General features: G+C 32.7%; 1 protein-coding gene across 1 annotated transcript; it reads right to left on the minus strand.

Moving 5' to 3' along the window:
- Positions 1-245: 245 nt before the first annotated feature.
- Positions 246-16,874, minus strand: LOC129234411 (serine/arginine-rich splicing factor 1B-like). Its single transcript, XM_054868407.1, has 4 exons — positions 16,600-16,874; positions 11,916-12,076; positions 7,857-8,029; positions 246-636 (listed from the first exon to the last, which is right to left on the minus strand). Exons 1-4 carry the CDS (start codon positions 16,764-16,766, stop codon positions 484-486), a joined length of 654 nt encoding a protein of 217 aa, XP_054724382.1. The 5' UTR covers positions 16,767-16,874; the 3' UTR covers positions 246-483.
- Positions 16,875-18,082: the final 1,208 nt, after the last annotated feature.

The following is an 18,082-nucleotide window of genomic DNA, read 5'->3' on the forward strand; positions in this document are numbered from 1 at the left end:
GCAAGTTTAAATCCACTGGGATCCCTAGAATCCTTATTTTTAAAACATAAACCTCAAAGTGGCCACTACTGGTGAATTTACCTTAGTTATACGTATATTTTTGCATGATCCTGTATCATGGAGCAAATCAACTCATTTCGAGTTAAAATCACTCAAACACCTATCATGAGAGAAATAACAATAGCCTAACATACCACATAAATGCCCCTGTTGCTGAAAGGATGGATTACTTACATGAGACAAGCAAGTGTGTATCAGTTTTATTTTCTAACACTTTGCAGATATTTCCCATAAATAATTTCCAAAACCAAAATCTACAAAAATGCCAACATGAATTTTAATTTTTACTATAAAAAATACAAAATCAGTCTTAAGGCAAGTGATAATTGCATATGTAAGCAAATGAAGACAACATGACATTAGTTCATACACTTCACATGAGTAGTATTCCAAGTAGATACTAGTCCTTAAAGAAAAATATGTTCATGATCGAGATCTCGATCGGGAGCGTGACCTATGACGGTTAGCCGGCGAATAAGTCGGTGAACCGCGTGTTCGACGTGGAGAATAGCTTCTGCTTCGAGATGCTGAACGACTCACATTTGCTTCTTTCACGGAGATGTATGTAACATCACCCTAAAATAAAAGAAAAATTACAAATCGGTAAAATAATCAACATGATGTTTGAATTGATAATTTTACTGAAAAGCAGATACAGTACTTCAATAATGTGATATATAAGAATAGAGTAGTGGCGGATGGGACAGCATGGACCGGCCCAGGCATTTTGAGACCAGCCGGCCCCTTAAGAATTGATACATAAAGAGGAGACTCCTCCTCCCCTCTACTTTTTTCAAAATAATGTAAACAGGAGAGCGGATCTAGGTTCAGGAGAGGGTTGTCACTAAAATTTAAGGACACAAGTTTTAGTAGAATTTGCGTTTACAAATTTGGAGAAAAAGCATAAATTAATACGAAGACCGGTAAAAGGTGCAAATATTCATAAAGAATATGGGGGGGGGGGCTATCCCCCGTGAAATTTTCGAAATTATAGCTCAAATAACTCATTGTTAGAATATTTTAAAATGACCTTCTACGATGTTTGCGGGAGGGGGGATTTGAAGAATTCCCCATGAAAAATTTTCAAAACTAGAGTCTTAAATACGCACGAGCAAGCTAACCTTGGAAACACTAGGCGAAGAGGTGGTAATGTTAGAGGGAGAAGAGGTTCGGGGGTTTTTCGGAGGAGTAGTTTTGCCAAGTAGTAAGTCCAAAAACGCAGCTTTCAATGTTTTTGGTGGGGGTAAGGAAAGGAGAGATTCAGAGTCGTCGCATAAGTTAAGGGCGGAGGTGGGGGGGGGGGGGGGGTGCTTTCTTGGCTATTTTTCGAAATTGAAACTTTGGAAGTGATAGTGTTAGATCACTAATTATTTTAAGGATAGAATAGCTATATTTGGAAATTCTTGGTCATTTTAACTCTAAAAATGCAGTTTCAGTCTATTTTTGACAATGTTAATGAGAGCAAAAATCTGATGCCCCCCCCCCCCCCCCCGCTTCGGGAAGTTTTTTAATTTGTTGTCTTAAAAATGCATTCTCGATGACCTTTGGTAATGTTAGGGACTAAAGAGGTTCAAGGGTGCTCCCCAGGAAATTTTTTGGAATTGAAATCTAAAAATAGGATTGTAGGTCTTTGATAACGTCAAGAAACTGAAGCTTAAAAAACTTTTTTTTTTGGTTGACTTACAATGACGTGAAGGGGAGGAGTTTTTTGGGAGATCTCCTATGAAAATTTTCGAAACTGAAACCCAAAAAACAAAATTTAAGACGACCTTTAATGATGCTGGCGAGCGCGTTGGGGACACTACACTCCAACGAAAAATGTTCAGATTTAGCTTTTAAAATGCAGTTTTGAAGCGATCTTTGGTAATGTTAAATAGTTCTTTGGGTTTTCCATAGTGAACTTTTCAATTTCCAGCCAAATGTTTGTACTTGTTTGAAGTTAAAGCATTTGGGGTTCATTAAAATAATCTTTTAACATTTTGGACTGATGTAGAACTTTTCAGTGACACCTTAGGTCTTCTTTTCCCAACTTTGTTTTCCTTTAAATATCATTCCTCCAGAATCTTTGGTTTAAGTTTTGGTTCATTTTCGTTTTATACATTCAAACACTGAGAACTACTGGTGTAACTACATGCAATATAACAGACTGCAGTATCGTTCTTGTTAGAACTCCTTAGTCTGGAATAGTGAGTAACCGAGCAGGAGGTAGACGTCATTTCATTAAAGCAGAGAGCACCAACAAACTGGAAGATAAAGTAAATTAATCTCACCAAGAGGTGTCCGCAACATGGTGCGGTTAAAGGTCAAGATTTATGGTCGCCACTCGCCACGTGGCGACTCAGTTTTCAAAATTGGCGACCCCAAAAAATTTCTACAGTCGCCAACTTTTTTGGGGGTTATTTTAATTTAGATCCCAAGAAAAGAATTTCAATGCATCAGTACTATAAGGATTCACCGATAGAGACCGTACTCCGACTGAATGTTGTTTATTTTACAAAGCTTGCATGTTCTTTCTCACTGCCTGCCTGCATGTTGGTTATTTTACGATGCTTGAATGCTCCTCTTACGCATTTTAGGCTATGTAATAAAAGCAAGAATACAGTGAATTAGGAAGCCATTTGCACAAGATTAGAGCGTTTGCTCCTTTGTCTTGACTCTTTGTTTTTCAAGTAATTAGCGTACTATAATCATGATTTCAAGAAGAAATCATTGTATTTTAGATTATATTTCAGATTAATTTTGATTATTTCTTCAAAGTAATTACCTTTTCACGTTTTTAGTTTAGTTGCTCAAATGGTATATTAAATTCAAACTTTATTTTTTTACATCGTATTATACACCGCCTCCGATTATACGAAACTTTTTTTTTCTTCAGGTCCATTTTAGAACCTGCAGATTATAGGCCGCCCGCCGATAATACATAGGAAAATACGTCATTAAACGTGGTTCGTACGCTCCGGAAAACCTGGAATTGTCATGGAAAACGACATAGTTAAAACTGTCAGGGAAATTTCAAATTTTGCCCCCCCCCCCCCCAAAAAAAAAATCCAATTTTTTCTCAGGGAATTTTGTCCCTTGAGTTCTAATCTTCGTTTTTATCGATGTTTCCTGAAAAAAAAAGTTTCGAGCCAAAATGAAGCTGGCAATAAAATAAAAAAGGACCGCGGACGCCATTTTTGCCCTCAATAGTTCCAAAGAAAAAAATTCCTAGAGTGAACAGGAATTATGCACAAATTTAGCGGGAGAAGAACATTTTCCTGCATCTAAAGCACAAGCCTACTGATTGTAGGGTCAATTGGGAAAATCGTTTTTAATCAAAAAGTCTTTTCAGCTACGAATGAAACGTAGTCGCCATTTTTGGTCATTGATAAGATGCAAGTAGACACGATGCTTAAATGCCTAACTTTCCAAAAGCAAAGCAGAATTGGATGTTTCCTTTAACTGCAAACTAATGAAAAGCAGAATGTGCTGCAACTTGTTTTTTCCTTTTTTTTATTTATTTTAAATATGTAATTTTTTTGAGAAATGAAAAATTTTGTTCTTAACACTTAACCTTATCCTCATTGCCTTGGACGCAAATGTGCTAAAAACTTTTCAACTGAATTGTAGTTTCACGAAGATTTATTATTTTTAAATTGTTTTCACGCTACAAATTCAAAAAAATATTTCTTAATTTTTGTCGTCGCCGCCATATTTGGTCATTCCCAAGATGGCAGTACACAAGACTTTTTAAGAGCCTAAGTGGCATTGGATGTTTATTACAGTGCAAAATATTGATAACAAAAAATATGCCCTTTTTCCTGGGTGATTCGTAATTATTATCTGGAAAAATGCGAAATTTTATCTTCAGAACATTTTTTTTTAATTCTAATTGATTTAGACGCTTAGTGCTAAAAACGGACTATTTTGTCTTAATTGTAGTTTTTTAAGGATTAATTATTGACCTGTTTCTAAAACTTTAAATCTCGTTCTGAAAGTATGAAAATATTTTGCAAATTTTGGCTCTTTAAAAGTGAAAAAAAAAACATCATATTGTATGTTTTTTTACATAAACCCTCGAAGGTCGTTCCGATTCTATTTGTTTCCCAATTAACTCAAACAGCCTTTATTCTGAAAAAGTCGTCAAAATAAGAAGACAAATTATTTAATTTAAAACTTGAAAAGGCAACTTGTTTTGACCCCTCCCCCCTGTGCGCCCCGTTTTATCATTCCTTTGCCATAATCAATGTTCCATGTTGTCCCATAAATCCTGTATTTCATTAAAAATCCTATACATCATTAAAAATAGAAAGAAAAAAACTATATTACTATATTTCTATAAGTTATATCTTATTTTTCTGCTGTGATGTGGACGCTAATACTCGCAATCGATTAGGAATACGTTCCATTGAAAATCATTTAAACAACAGGGGCTAGTTTCTATTTATTCAAATAACTGTTGTAATTTTTTAATCTTCAATCGCATCAGATAAAAATATAAGCCAAATAGCCAGTCCTTTGATCGTTTTCCCTTCATAGTCATCCTAACATAGAGATGCTGCGTATGGAACGTAGTCGCCATGTTTGGTCATACCCTTAATTCAAATAATGCAAAAAGAATTTTTTTTTTGGAAATATATTCTTGGTAAATGCCAAATTGTATATTACTGGAGGAGGTTTGTAGTTAATTATTTTTATGCCAAAAAAAAAACCAATAATCTTAATTATTGAAAAAATTTAAATCATATGTTTATCCAATATTTTTTAGATTCCCTTCGTGCTAATTTTCTTACAGTTAATTCTTTTCATTAAAGTAGTTACCTGAAAGGTGCATGTTGATTTTTACTACCATGGCGTTTGCAATGATTTACAAAAAGATTTTAAAGGAATTTGTTGTTGTTTTTATGGGAAATACTTTTTTTTTTCACTGTGGAACCATAGTACTGTGTACACTACTTTATTTTTGGTTTAATGATTTTTTTTCCTTATGAAACTTTAAAATGGGTGGAATGAATCATTTGCTTCAGGAGATCCCAACCTTCACCCAAAGCCTCTTATATTTCCATGATTAATATAATTTATATTTCTTGTTAGCATTCCTTTAGCATCACTTTCATAATATGTGTTTCAAAAAATACAAATTGAAATCCCCCCCCCCCCATTCTTGTACTAGAGCGCTGTTTTCAAAACCCGGTAAAACTGGTGGCCACCAAGTTGTTTGAGTCTAGTGGCCATTGGCCACTTGAAAATTTTCTGAATCTTGAGGTCTAAGTGCGGTACAGTTCAAAAAATTGAAGGCAAAGCTTGTAAATGAAGGTTAGCTTGGTTATTCACCATTCCTTACTGATATGATACCCGGGCTGTCTGCTATATTGCATGTTGTTCAGCCTTAGACCTGCTTTAGGGTCGGTAATTTAATGCTAAACTGGTGTGATTATTCATTACAATACTTTAAATTTCAATTACTGCATTTAAACTTTTTTTCTATTTAAATCATTCTTCGGCAGCCCCTACTTAATGTATTCAGCTGAAGCTTGTCATGGGTTTTTACTATATACTACATACTTTGTTCAAAATATACATTTCAGCGGCCTTCAGTTAGATAAATTATAATAAAAATCATAGATGTTCCTAACTAATATTCAAAGGTTTAATTGATTAATATTAAAACGTCGCATTTTCTTTTAAAATAAAAAATACTTTTTGTCACTGGAGCTCCCATGAGTTACTTTTTAATACTTCAATTTTTTACTACCAAGAACTTTTTGTTTCTTTTTTTTTGTTCATCACTAAATTAAAATTGGCAGCCTCCCCAGACCACGACACGATCTTGACACGTTCGTTGTCCCCTATGCACAAGAGGCACCTGTTAGGGCCTTAGAAGGTCCTGGATAGTTATGCAACAAAATTACCTCATGGGCCGATGAATTTACTGACATACAAAAAAAATGTCTTATTACTCACAATACGAGTCTGTAGAGTTTTTTTTTTTTTCATTTTGTAGCCATTACTTTTCTTGCAGCGATTTTCTTGTAAGTTGATGAGAAATGCCCCTGAATATTATGATATTGCCATAGATATTTAAACATTTTTTAAAGGAAGTTTTTGTAGTTTTTTTTTGCAATTCAGTTGTAAAATTCAATGCAGTATTTTGATGGAAGACAAAATGATGATAAAGTTCTTGTTATTAACATTTTAAATATTAGACCTTCTAATATGGAATGCAGTATTTATTTAGTTAATATTAAGCTTATTTGTATTTTGAATATTTTGTACACTTAAGTACATGCAGGGCAGGGGCGGCATTTCCTCTTTTCATTCGGGAGGTCGAGTTTTTCAAATATGAATTACCTTAGTACGGAATAAAACACATATTGGCTAAAAGCAAGTAATTATGTTACGGGGGAGATTGCATAGTTAAAGAGCCTCCAGAAAAGATATTTGTTGATGTGAGTTCTTTTTTTCAAAAATAGTATGTATTTTTAAACAGTATTTATGAAAGCATTCTATGCATTGAGCAGCTGAAATGCGTTTCCAGCAGAAGAAAGTGATGAACGCTCATTAAATAGACACTTAAAATATGAGCGTAACAATCAAGGTAAGATACTAAAGGCATTTATTTTCTTGTGAAAATTGTGCAGCCACACCACTGCAGGTACCTCTCATAACCATCGTTACACAGAGCACACAAGAACGGGATATTTACACTATGTGAGGAAATTACGTCTTTAGTTAAAATTAACTATGATTCTTCAGTTTTTCTGTTCTTAAAAGACCGATAAAGGCTTGATGAATTTCTAATAATTAAAAAATGGAAAACACTCGCTCTTGTCTGAAAATGTGTCGAGTTTTATCAACCATTACGGAGAACCAACAAGATTGGCTTTCTTGAACATTGATTTCCGATTTACGTAAATTGAATTTGCTCATTTTTTATCATTCCTCTCAAAAAATTTGGGGGTGCGACCACCCCCTATTTGCTGCCCCTGATGCGGGGAAAAGTAAAAGTGGTTTTTGAAGATTATTTCTTAACTTTTTCTTTCATAGTTCTCGCGTTGTACTTCTGCGTTTTAATTGCTGCCAAAACAATGAGAAAGTAATAGTAATAAAGTTAACATACTTCATTGTTGTCAAAAATAATGAAAAATTATCAATAAGTACTAAACTTGATACTAAACGGTTGGACATTTTTCCTTTCTTTTTTTTTTTTTTTTTGCATTAAACCTAACTTAATGAGAGAAAAAAATGAATGAATTTATCACCAATTTTGCATGTTCCAAACAGATGATTTCTTTAAAGAGTAAAATTAAAAAAAAAAAAAGCTCTATTAACTATTGCCAATCTTGACAAGTGACCAACCTAGCAACTGTTTTTATGATTATTTATGGTATATTCATTCATTTTTAACTGCAAAATATGCAATTTGAATTCCTAGTTTGCATCATGTATGTACAACATTAATGTATAAAAAGAAAAAAAAAACCTGCCAGAATTTATCAATCAAAATCTAAAATCATCGGTGTCATGGTAGTGAAATACACACACACACACACAAAAAAAAAATCTTAACTTTTTCTAGCATGGTGGCATAGCATTTGCTTCAGAAGAATATTCTCTTTAGATGCTGGGTAAAACATCAAATCTTATTGATTGTTAGTTTTTCAAATACAACTGTCAGGAATTTGTGTAAAAAAAAGTTCTGGAAAATCTCCAGTTTTGATAACCAGGACTTTTGAGCACTAGAAGCTTCTAGTACAAATGCTGTTCCAACACGAATTCAAGATTGTAAAAATTTATACAAAACCCGTACTACATACCTCATGTGATCGGAATCTTGTGTCATCTAATTTTCTAACAGCATACATCATATCTTCATGACAAGTAAACTCTACAACGCCAGTCCCATCTCTACTCACATCAGCATAGCAAACATCACCAGCCTCTCGCATATGATCTTTCAAATCCTGCCAGCTACCAGTTGGTGGAAGTCCTAATAATTTTTTTTACATAAAATAAAATATTAAATATAATAATTATAATAATAGATACGGGTCATTTCACGTCAAATTGCCTAATGGCATGTGTGCAGTCATGTCTCAGATTCTGTCCATTCTTTTTTTACGAATATCTATAAGAAACTTTTTTAGGCTTAGCTGAAATATAGGCACTACTTTCTTCATTAAATCTATCAATAAAAAGTGAAGGAATTGTTCCACAGTTTTCTTTTTGACACCATTGGAAAAAGCAACATTTTTTACTCCAGATCTCTCTCGACCTATGGTCGAAAAATAAGCTTCTATCTTCAAAGGGAAAAAAGTTACAAGCGGTTTTTAAATCAAATTCGAAAAATGTCATTTTGATTCAGGTTGTCAACCATTTTGTTTTCGCATTTCCACGGTTAGGCTTTTTGAATCCATTGCTTCTTTCCTTATTTTGCATTTAATTTCTTAAACTTATTTTATTTTGTATTTCCATGGTTACGCTTTTAAAATCCATCTTTCGCATTTTAATTTCTTATAAGTATTTTAATGTCTGTTGTCAATGTTTCGGAGGGTAATTTTGCATGGTGTTTTATTTTAATTTATTTAAGCCTGATTCTTGAATATATGTCACTTGACACAATTTTAATTCTCAAGGTAAACTGGGTAAAGCCAAGCAACGCAGTTCCTAATACATAAAGATTTGAAAGCTACTGTTTATGTGATTTTATACTTCTTTGTTTGGCGAAACATTTATTATTGCCAAAGAAAAAACATCTGCTTCACTCGCAAAAGGGCTGCGTTCTGGTAGCGTGGTCGCTTGGCGCGTTAGGCGCTGAGCAGTTCAGTCTAGGATTATTGTTTTAAGGCAGCCGTTAATGTAAGTCATTGTTTTGGCGATTTGTTTTGAAAGAGAAGAAACTTTTGATTGGTTTTTATCCGAGTAAATTGTAAAACATTTTTTTTTTTTGAATGTTCCACGTTAAGTTTTCTTTTCGTTAGACGGGTTTATTATGATAGCAAAGTTGCGGTGCGATTTGGAGATAAACAATAGAGTTGTGGAATTATTTTTACATTTGAAAGATATTATTTGATGTCTTTTTTTGTTTATTTGGAGAAATATTTTAAATTGCAGTAAAAACCGCTGTACTCTCTAAATAGAGTTTTAAAGCAACTGTAAATCTAATTTAATGATTTGACAAAAAGTTTTAAATTCCAAAGGACTTCAATAGTTTTTTTTTGAAAGGATGTGTACGTATTTTATACAAGGAAAAATGATCATTTCACATCAGAGGGGGAGGGGGCGTCAATTTTTTTATTCAATGGATTTCCATTACATTTTTAGCACAGGTATCGCTGTCTGGGTACTGCTAGTATTCTATAAAAGTCATTAAAAAACTAAACCCAATCTGAAACTTTTTGAGCTTTGATCATCATTTTAAGCATTAGCATAAAAATGATTATTTTTAAATTGATAAAAAAGTTTTAATACTATGTCATGATTTGAGAATATAGGCATCTTTAATTTCCTATATTTACATTTCTGTCATAATAAAATAGCACAGTAAAATTAATATAAATTTGAAGTTATTAAGATCTTCAAGAGTTCTTTCATCTTAATCTTTGGTAAGCCTTATAAGCATCAAAACTACATTTGAAGAATGATGTTGGCTTAAATTAAGTCCAATGGTGAGGCAGTCTTCATAAAAAAAAAGTATAAGAAGGGTTGAAAATATTAGTCTACAAAAAAGTAACGTCTAAGCAATAGAATGGCATAGTAGATAAAAATGAGAGAGTGTTACAGAAGCAGATGCAATCAGATATCAAAAGATTGCATCCATTGTCGTTCTCCAGCATTTCCCCCTCCACTCTTATTTCACCCTTTCACCAACAGCAAAAAGTTCCTTACTTCTTTCTACTCAAGAAAGAACATGTGCCTCAGCAAGAATCCTGATGGGAAGGTCCAGGCAAAAGGGAGGTGAGGTGGTATTTGCGCGATCGATCCCTAGAAAGTGGCATTGAAATGGGCATGGCAAAACAATGAGCATACAAGTCTTCAGCAAAAAATAAAATACAAACAAGAAGTGTTGAAAATAATAGTCTACAAAAAGTTATAAAGGTTTAAATGATAGGATGGCATAGTAGACAAAAATGAGCGAGTGTTATGGAAGCGGACGCAATCAGATTTTGAAATGCATAAACGCTGACGTGTTTCTACTTCATTCTCGAGCCTTTTTCCCTCCACACCCATGAAACGAAGTTCCTTTCTTCTTTTTACCTTAGAAAATACACGTGAGTCAGCAAAAACCATGATGGGAAAAATGCAATCGATCACTTGAAAATGCTTGGCGACCGGGGAAATGAAAAAATACAAAAAGCTGAAAATCATGGATCCGCGGAAGATTGTCATCTTTGTTACTAATCGAGGCTAAAAAGCACAAAACTGCAGTCTTCGGATGGAATAACTGAGCCGCCGGTGTATTTTTTTATGTATTTCTGCTTTAGCCCTGGCTTAGGGCGGTAATTTACTGCAAAACATATAAAATATTTTTAAAGAACATCAAGCAATTTAGGTTTTGTGACCTGTTACAGTTTTTAAGATTTTATAGTTTTCATGTTCAATTTTGTAAATTCAGTGACCTTTAACCATCGTTTGTACACATTTTTCTGGAAATATTTAATTTTTATAGGAATGAATAACACAATCAGGTTTTGGAAACTGAAAAAAAAAAAAAAAAAAAAAAAAACAGGGGGGGGGGGAATAGTTCAGAATGAATTTTGAAGTGTCTAGTTGCAGTTTTGTCACAGGTTCAATTTAAATTTTAACCTTTACATTTTCATGTCATGACTGTGATATGCACTTGTTACGGCTTAAAACATCAGCAACTAAAACAGCAATTCATAAAAAGGGATTTTTATGTTCACGCAGGATATAAAATAAGCAAAATTAGCTGAGGACCTCACACTATGGTGGATCTTACCTATGGTGCTGTGTACAAAATTTTAAAAAATTGACCATTTTATTATCCTAAGAAAAATATCGTTAAAACATAAATTTTAAAGTGTCAATGAATGTTAAGCAATAATTTATAAGGTAATAAATAATAGCTGAATTGTTTATATATTCAGAAGGGCTCTAAATAAAATTCTTTCTCCCTATCTCTTTTAAATGTAGGTATTCATTTATTTTATTCCTAAGTCTTATAATTAGAATGATCAGTTGTACTTAAAATGATAATGAAATTGATAGTCTAAATAATGCTCTTAAAATTTCAATCAATAACATTTGTCATTTTAAAATTAATTGATATTAATTATTTTTCTTGATAATTAGTTATGTCTTAAGATTTTTTTCACTGTAAGATATGTAGTAACGGCTTTGGTAATTGCTCATTGCCATAAAGCTAAATCCTGTGACAAAAAAGATGATGAAATGTAAGTTTTTACTGTTCATTTAAACACATTTTTTAATTTTACTTCTTTTAAAAATTAAATAAAAGTAGCACAGTTCTTGATAATTAAAATTACATTTTACATTCATACAAGTAATTTTTATTTTAATTTAAAAAGTTTACCAAAAACTAAATGTAGATTAATTTTATGCTTGTGCACTTCTCTGTACGCCAAGTTGGGCAATTAGTGTTGTTTACTGGCAAACCAGAGTTAGAATGATTCCAATTTCCATGACAACGGCTGCAGTTTGGTTCACGTAGCTTTTCCAGTATACCAAGTTAGAGTGAAACAAACTTCTAGCAGTTCTACATGTGGCCAATAGGAATTGTCATACTCGTGAATTTATGAAAAGTATTGTTAAAACTGAACTATGCACTTTCTTTTAACATAACAGGATGGAGAAGCGGGTCTCAAAAACCAGAAACAATTTTAACTGCTAAGTACCTGAAACAACAACTCGATATTGTGATCTTCTAGATGGGGGTCCTCTTCCTCTGCTTCGAGGAGGTCCTCGACTTGGTCCATTTCCCCTTGGAAATTCGACTCGCAATCGATATCCAGAGTATTCATAACCATCTCTGGCTTGAACAGCATCTTCAGCATCTCTAAACATTATACAAGAGTTAATAGCTTAAATAATTCATTTTTAAAATTGATTTTAAAAAAATGGAAAAAACTTAAATACTTTTATCACTAATCACTCATTGCTAGCATAACATGTTTAAAATAGCTATTTTACAATTATTGAAGATATTACAGTAAAATTTGCTGATATTTTAACTTTACTTAATGAAGTCTTAATGTTACATTAATTCTCAATAATCATGATAAGTCATTATACATATTAATATGGTATCAAGAGTAAATTAACAAATTGAGCAGTCAGTATGAGTTTTATTTGAAGAAGGTTTTCGACAGATCAAAGTGGGATTTTTGGTTAAAAAAAGATATCCTAGTGCAATCCCTGGTTTAACATTAACAATTCACTTTACTTTTGTTGTACACTATAACTTTGTTATGATTTACTAACAGTAATGACTTGATTGTATTTTTACCATCCCAAAATGTAATGACACTGCTTTTAAAAAGTTATTATGAATTCTGGTTTTGCTACTAGTATTTTTGCACTAGCAAATTTTGCTTATTGATCTTTAAGAATGAAAACAACATGCCGTGGCCCTTATACGCTGTGTCTAATTCCCCCCCCCCCCCCCTTTTAAAAATACGACTAGTTCTTTTAGAAGCCATGTTGGACAGAATTTTGAAACAAACTGAGAAATAATGTCTAAAGCTTAATTTTTTTTTTAAAGTTCTTAAGTTTTTATAATTTTTGTCAGTATTTGCTTACATGAATTTGTATTTAACATTGAAACTTCACCATCTTCAGTAAAGCTTAGGGTTCTAATCAATGCTGTAACAAGGGAAAAATATTTGAAGGACTGCACTACTTTTATAGTTGTGGTTAATACATCTTATTCAAGGTCAAAAAAAGGCAAGTTTAGATTACTTATCTAACTTCAATGAATAAAGCAGACTTTAAAAAAAGAAAGTGGTTCAAAAACATTATGGGGCATTCCACGGTATTTTTGACATTTATGTAGAGTCCGTAACGTGACCTTTTTTGCCATAACTTTTTAATTTACTGTTTGATTAGTACATAATTTTATTTTGATCTTTTCCTACCAACACACCAGCTCAAATTAAAATAATTTGCAAATCAAACGGTAAATTAAAAAGTTATGGCAGGAAAAAGGTCACGTTACGGACTCTACATAATGTCAAAAATGCCGTGGAATGCCCCTTATACGAAAGTGTAACAAAAATTAAGGTAACAAGAGCTCTGACGGATGTGCGGATTCTATGTATGAATAAAAATTATGCTGAAGATAACAAAAATGATCAGCGCTTTCAAACTATATCAGAAAATACAGCTAGATGTCCACTAACAAGTTGAAATGTCAGAAGATGTCTGTGTTGATGGAAACATGGTCCGTCATTGAAATTAGAGATGAGAAGGTTTTGGCGTTAAAAGAAACAATACACCAGCTTAAGTTTATGGACAATTGGTAGAGGTGCATGGTATATGGTGTTACGTCACGATTCATAAAAACAGGTATGACTTTTATGCACAGAATTTGACAAAGGCAGAACCCAGAGTTCGCCGATATATATCAGTCAATATATATCATGATATATATCCAATATTTATTTCGAAAATATCATGATATTTATTTTTTCAACTACAGCATTTTCAATGTAAAAATTATATTAATCATAGTAATATTGTTCATTTATTATTAAAAATAACCAAAAAGTTATGTACTACATTTTTATGATGTATTATATTAATACATCATAAAAATGCAGTACATGATTTTTTGGTTATTTTTAATTAACTTTTTGGCTATCATTAATATAACAAAGTAATATAACATTCCTTTTTTATTTTATATTCATAAAATTATTAGTAATGAAAGTTTTAATTCATATTAAAAGTGCCTAATTAAATATTAAACATTGGTCAGAAAAAAAAGAAAGTATCTTATGACAATGCACAGACTAATGCATATATTTTATTTCTGAATTATGCAAAAGTAGCTAGCAGAACAAAAATGAGTAAAACAGCTAATACTAAATTAATACCATTAAAATTGATAAAAACGTTAAATGAAATATTAGATATGGGTAGTTCTCAAAAAGTGAGAACAAAAACTTAACTTCTGAGCCATTTTTGAAATTGGACATCAATTTTGCTTTTATTGCATAGTATGTATACAATATACACGGTCATATAAAAATATCAAAAGACAGCAGGTATTTATAAAAATTAATAAATAGCAAATTTAATGATCAGTCTGTAGGTAACAGATTTTGGACATACAGTTGTCCAGTTTTGAACTTTTCCAAAGAAAATTTTATCTATTTTTAAATTCTGCAATGAAAAGTAGAGGATTTATGAAGTACATAAATGACTTCATAACTTTATATACTGGTCTTTAAAAAATAAAATTGTTATGGTTTCGTAGAATCCGAAAAAAAACCCCCCATCCATTTTGCCAGGGCAGGTGATGAAGTCGCCAAAACTGACGCTGTTGGCAAAAACCAGTATTCTCGCTGGTAACCCTTCCCTTATCGTATGCTGTAAGTTGTCGCTTATCGGTATTTGCTTGGCAATTTTTGTGCCGTTTTGTTTACTTAAATGTGTTCCGTTATGATCGTAACTTGTGATTATACTATTATTAATGTAATGTTCAATGCATAACGTATTAATTGTGCAAAATGTCAATGGATTGAAGGAACTAACATTATATAAGCCTTCTTTATTAAGGTTACAAGACAAAAGATCATTTATAATAATGAATAAATGAACATAATTATTGGCGTCTAGATCGTAACGCAATTTGGACATCTCACATGTATGTTTAAGAAAAATGATTTTGCTTCAAAGAAGCAAATGTGTTGAGCAAGCAAATGAGAAGCAAATGTATGTATATGAAAGTGTTTTCATATACATAAAAGTATATGAAAACACTTTTAAATAATTAACAATTGATTTTGAAGATTGAAAAATACCTTTAAAACATATAAATTATATATTTAGCTCTCAAATAGCATTGTCAAGATCGTAACTTTTGGACATACATCAAACTTCCATTTTTTCTAAAATTGTTTACAACATAAATAATCGGTCTTTACTTTTTTAATTTGTGGAAAATATTATCAAAAAAATATTCAGTTTGAGATTCATGGCCTTAATTTTTTTTTTGAAACATATGGAAATAATTAAAGAAAAAAATTTTAATGGTAAATTTGCTCAGTTAACGTTTTGGTAGGTCCAAAACTGTGCTTTTTAGCAAAGAAAATATTTTTTTAAGGCTTTTTGAAGAGCATTTTTTCTATAATTTATGTCAATTCTTGTCTCTATACAGTATTATAATTAAACTCAAAATTTTTTGAGTTTATTAAAATGAAAGTTATTTGGTGTCAAAGCTTCAAAGTTGAGGTCTGTGTTTGCTCCCACCTTTTGAGAACTGCCCATACGCCATAGGCCTTTCATTCCTCGAGCACTGAGCATTTGCTCAGTCGTCCGCCTGACCACTGGCGCTTTACGCCACACGCCCGACTGCGGATTACTCATATAATTGCAACGGCACCACTACGGCCAGAACACCTGGCTTGTCAGCGCCCCAAATCTGTTAATAAATTGAACCGCTCTCTCGCTTCCCTGCCCCTCACTTGTTGGGGAAGTAATGTGGTGTTCGTCAGAGAACACATAACCTAACTTTGAACCCAAACCTTGAGGTCCTTTTGGTTCGGTGGTTAAAGCACTGGATTAGCATCACAAAGGTTCGTGGTTCAAATCCCGACCCAGACAATCATCTGCCACATAATGATCATCCATACGCCACATAATTTAGTCAAGGTTTGGGTTCAAAGTTAGGTTATGTGCTTTCTGACGAACGCCACAAATGTATGTAGCTTTAAATTATTGGCTCAGAATAATTAACTGCGCATTTTGGTGTTGGACGTAAAACACTTAATGTACCCCAGAGGAATTCTTTTACAAATCAAAATAAATTATATTTTGACACATTTTTGCAACATCGGCAGTAACACATTGTATATTTAAATGGTTATTCATCTCAGTGCACAATATTAGTATGTATTTTTTCGATAAAACAGAATTTCTTTGAGAGTCACTAAATATGGTTTGAAAATACTCAAGATGTTGACCTTAGTTTAACCTCCTGTAACTTATTTATAACTGAAGTGATCAAATTTTAGACAGGCATTTCAAAATATACAACTCTTTACCTTTAAAATGACACCTTATTTGTTTAGCCATTTTAATTTTGAAAATTTGATCATCTGGTTGACCTTATCATGGACTTGCCATGGTTCTGAATGATAAGCAACCATGTAATCTACGTAGATATGTATTCAAACCATTTACTAGGAAGTACAATAAAAAGGACAAGCAAATCATCACATTTTAGTGCATTGGGTACCGGCAGATGTCAACTCAATCGCACCATCACCAAAACAAATATAATTAAACCCACACGTTTCACAACGAAGCAAAAAACCGCAGATTATTATTATTATTTGACGATTTGCACTTTTTTACCTCGGGTCTTCAAATTCTATAAAAGCAAAAGCAGGGGATCGTCTGTTTTTCAGATCAGCAAAAACTATTTTGCCGAATTTTTCAAATATTTCTTCGAGTTCTTTTGTGCGAATGTCTACAGGTAAATTACCAACATAAATACGACAGTCGTTATTGCGGTAAGACATTCTTATCAGAAAGCTATATGTATTGTTGATAGTTCTAATAAAAATTCTTGATTATTTTTAAATCTAAACAATGCAAAAAATGGCGATGGTAAATTTTAAGTTACAGTGACAGTTAGCAAAGCTAACTATACTACAAGTAAACACATGATCATATGCAGAGGTCATGTTCGAATAGGCTTGCCGGTTCGCTAACATGGCTACTGAGTCCCGTCGGACCTATGGCCCTTGTTTTTTGTCTCTTACGTTCAAACAGGGCCGGATTAAGGATTTCGCGGCCCATAGGCATTAGAAGTGTTGGGGCCCACTCACACACGCATTTTATACATAATCTCATAGATTATTTCTCTAGTCTGTATTTTTGTCACCACTCAAAATCTTCCTTATTCCTTTATCAAATTTCATAACTTACTCCCCATTTTAAAGCTTCTAGTTTTAGGTTCTGTCAACAATTTTAAGTATTAACAATAATGTTTATTAACAATTAATACAGTAACTGAAATGTGTTTATGTTTACTTTTAATTTTAGAGCTAGAAAAAAAGATATATAGATCATTACTCAGTAAAATATTTCTGAAGCATTTATACCATTATTGTTAACTGTAGCGGATTTGAGGGAGGAGGGGGGGGTCCACTTCTCTCCCGAAGAGAGGAAAATAATTTAACTACATTATTAACTAGATTTTAAGTTACTTCTTCAGAGCATAAGTAAAAACTAAAAAACGAAAAACACACACACATAAAACATATATTTCAATAAAGTCCCTTTGATCCCCAGTAGCACAACAATTTTGGCCAATATCGGTCGAGTATTGGCCAAACCTGGCGTGCGTCGTCGTATGTCGGGCGATTTTACCCGATTTTGGCCAATACTGGGCAGTATTGGCATCCCGATACTGAAAAAGTGAAAAGGCTTTATAAAACGTTTTTTAAAAAGAAATTCTGTGTTTAACATAAAGGTAGAACTGTTCTGAGACTTTTTCCAGTAGATTTGGTATTTGAAACTCCGGATTAAAGAAATTGACAGACCTCGCTATTGGCCGATCTAGTCCAATACTGTATAGGCTTGGCCAACTGATACTGGTCAAATCAGAAAAACTTAATCAACGGTTACTTTTCAGAACATTTCGCAATTTCCTCCCAAAAGAATAACATGAATACCAGACATTTTAACGAAATTTAGCACTGCAAAAATATATTTGGAAATTTACGCTTCCTGTCTAATGTCCAATGCTGTCCGATACTCAGCAACATTGGTCATCTCAATTATTAAAGTGCATTCAAAACAGTTTTCTTGCAAAGCATTTTGAAATTCAATG

The sequence above is a fragment of the Uloborus diversus genome, chromosome 1, assembly GCF_026930045.1.
Source record: "Uloborus diversus isolate 005 chromosome 1, Udiv.v.3.1, whole genome shotgun sequence".
Classification (NCBI taxonomy): Eukaryota; Metazoa; Arthropoda; class Arachnida; order Araneae; family Uloboridae; genus Uloborus; species Uloborus diversus.

Bases quoted from the DNA above. Each gene is read 5' to 3' on its own strand.
- LOC129234411 (XM_054868407.1), bottom strand. From the start codon at position 16,766: ATGTCTTACCGCAATAACGACTGTCGTATTTATGTTGGTAATTTACCT. The intron at 12,077-16,599 runs GTAAAAAAGTGC...TATAATGTTTAG, and splicing joins ATAGAATTTGAAGACCCGAG to AGATGCTGAAGATGCTGTTC. The intron at 8,030-11,915 runs GTACTTAGCAGT...AAAAATTATTAG, and splicing joins ATATCGAGTTGTTGTTTCAG to GACTTCCACCAACTGGTAGC.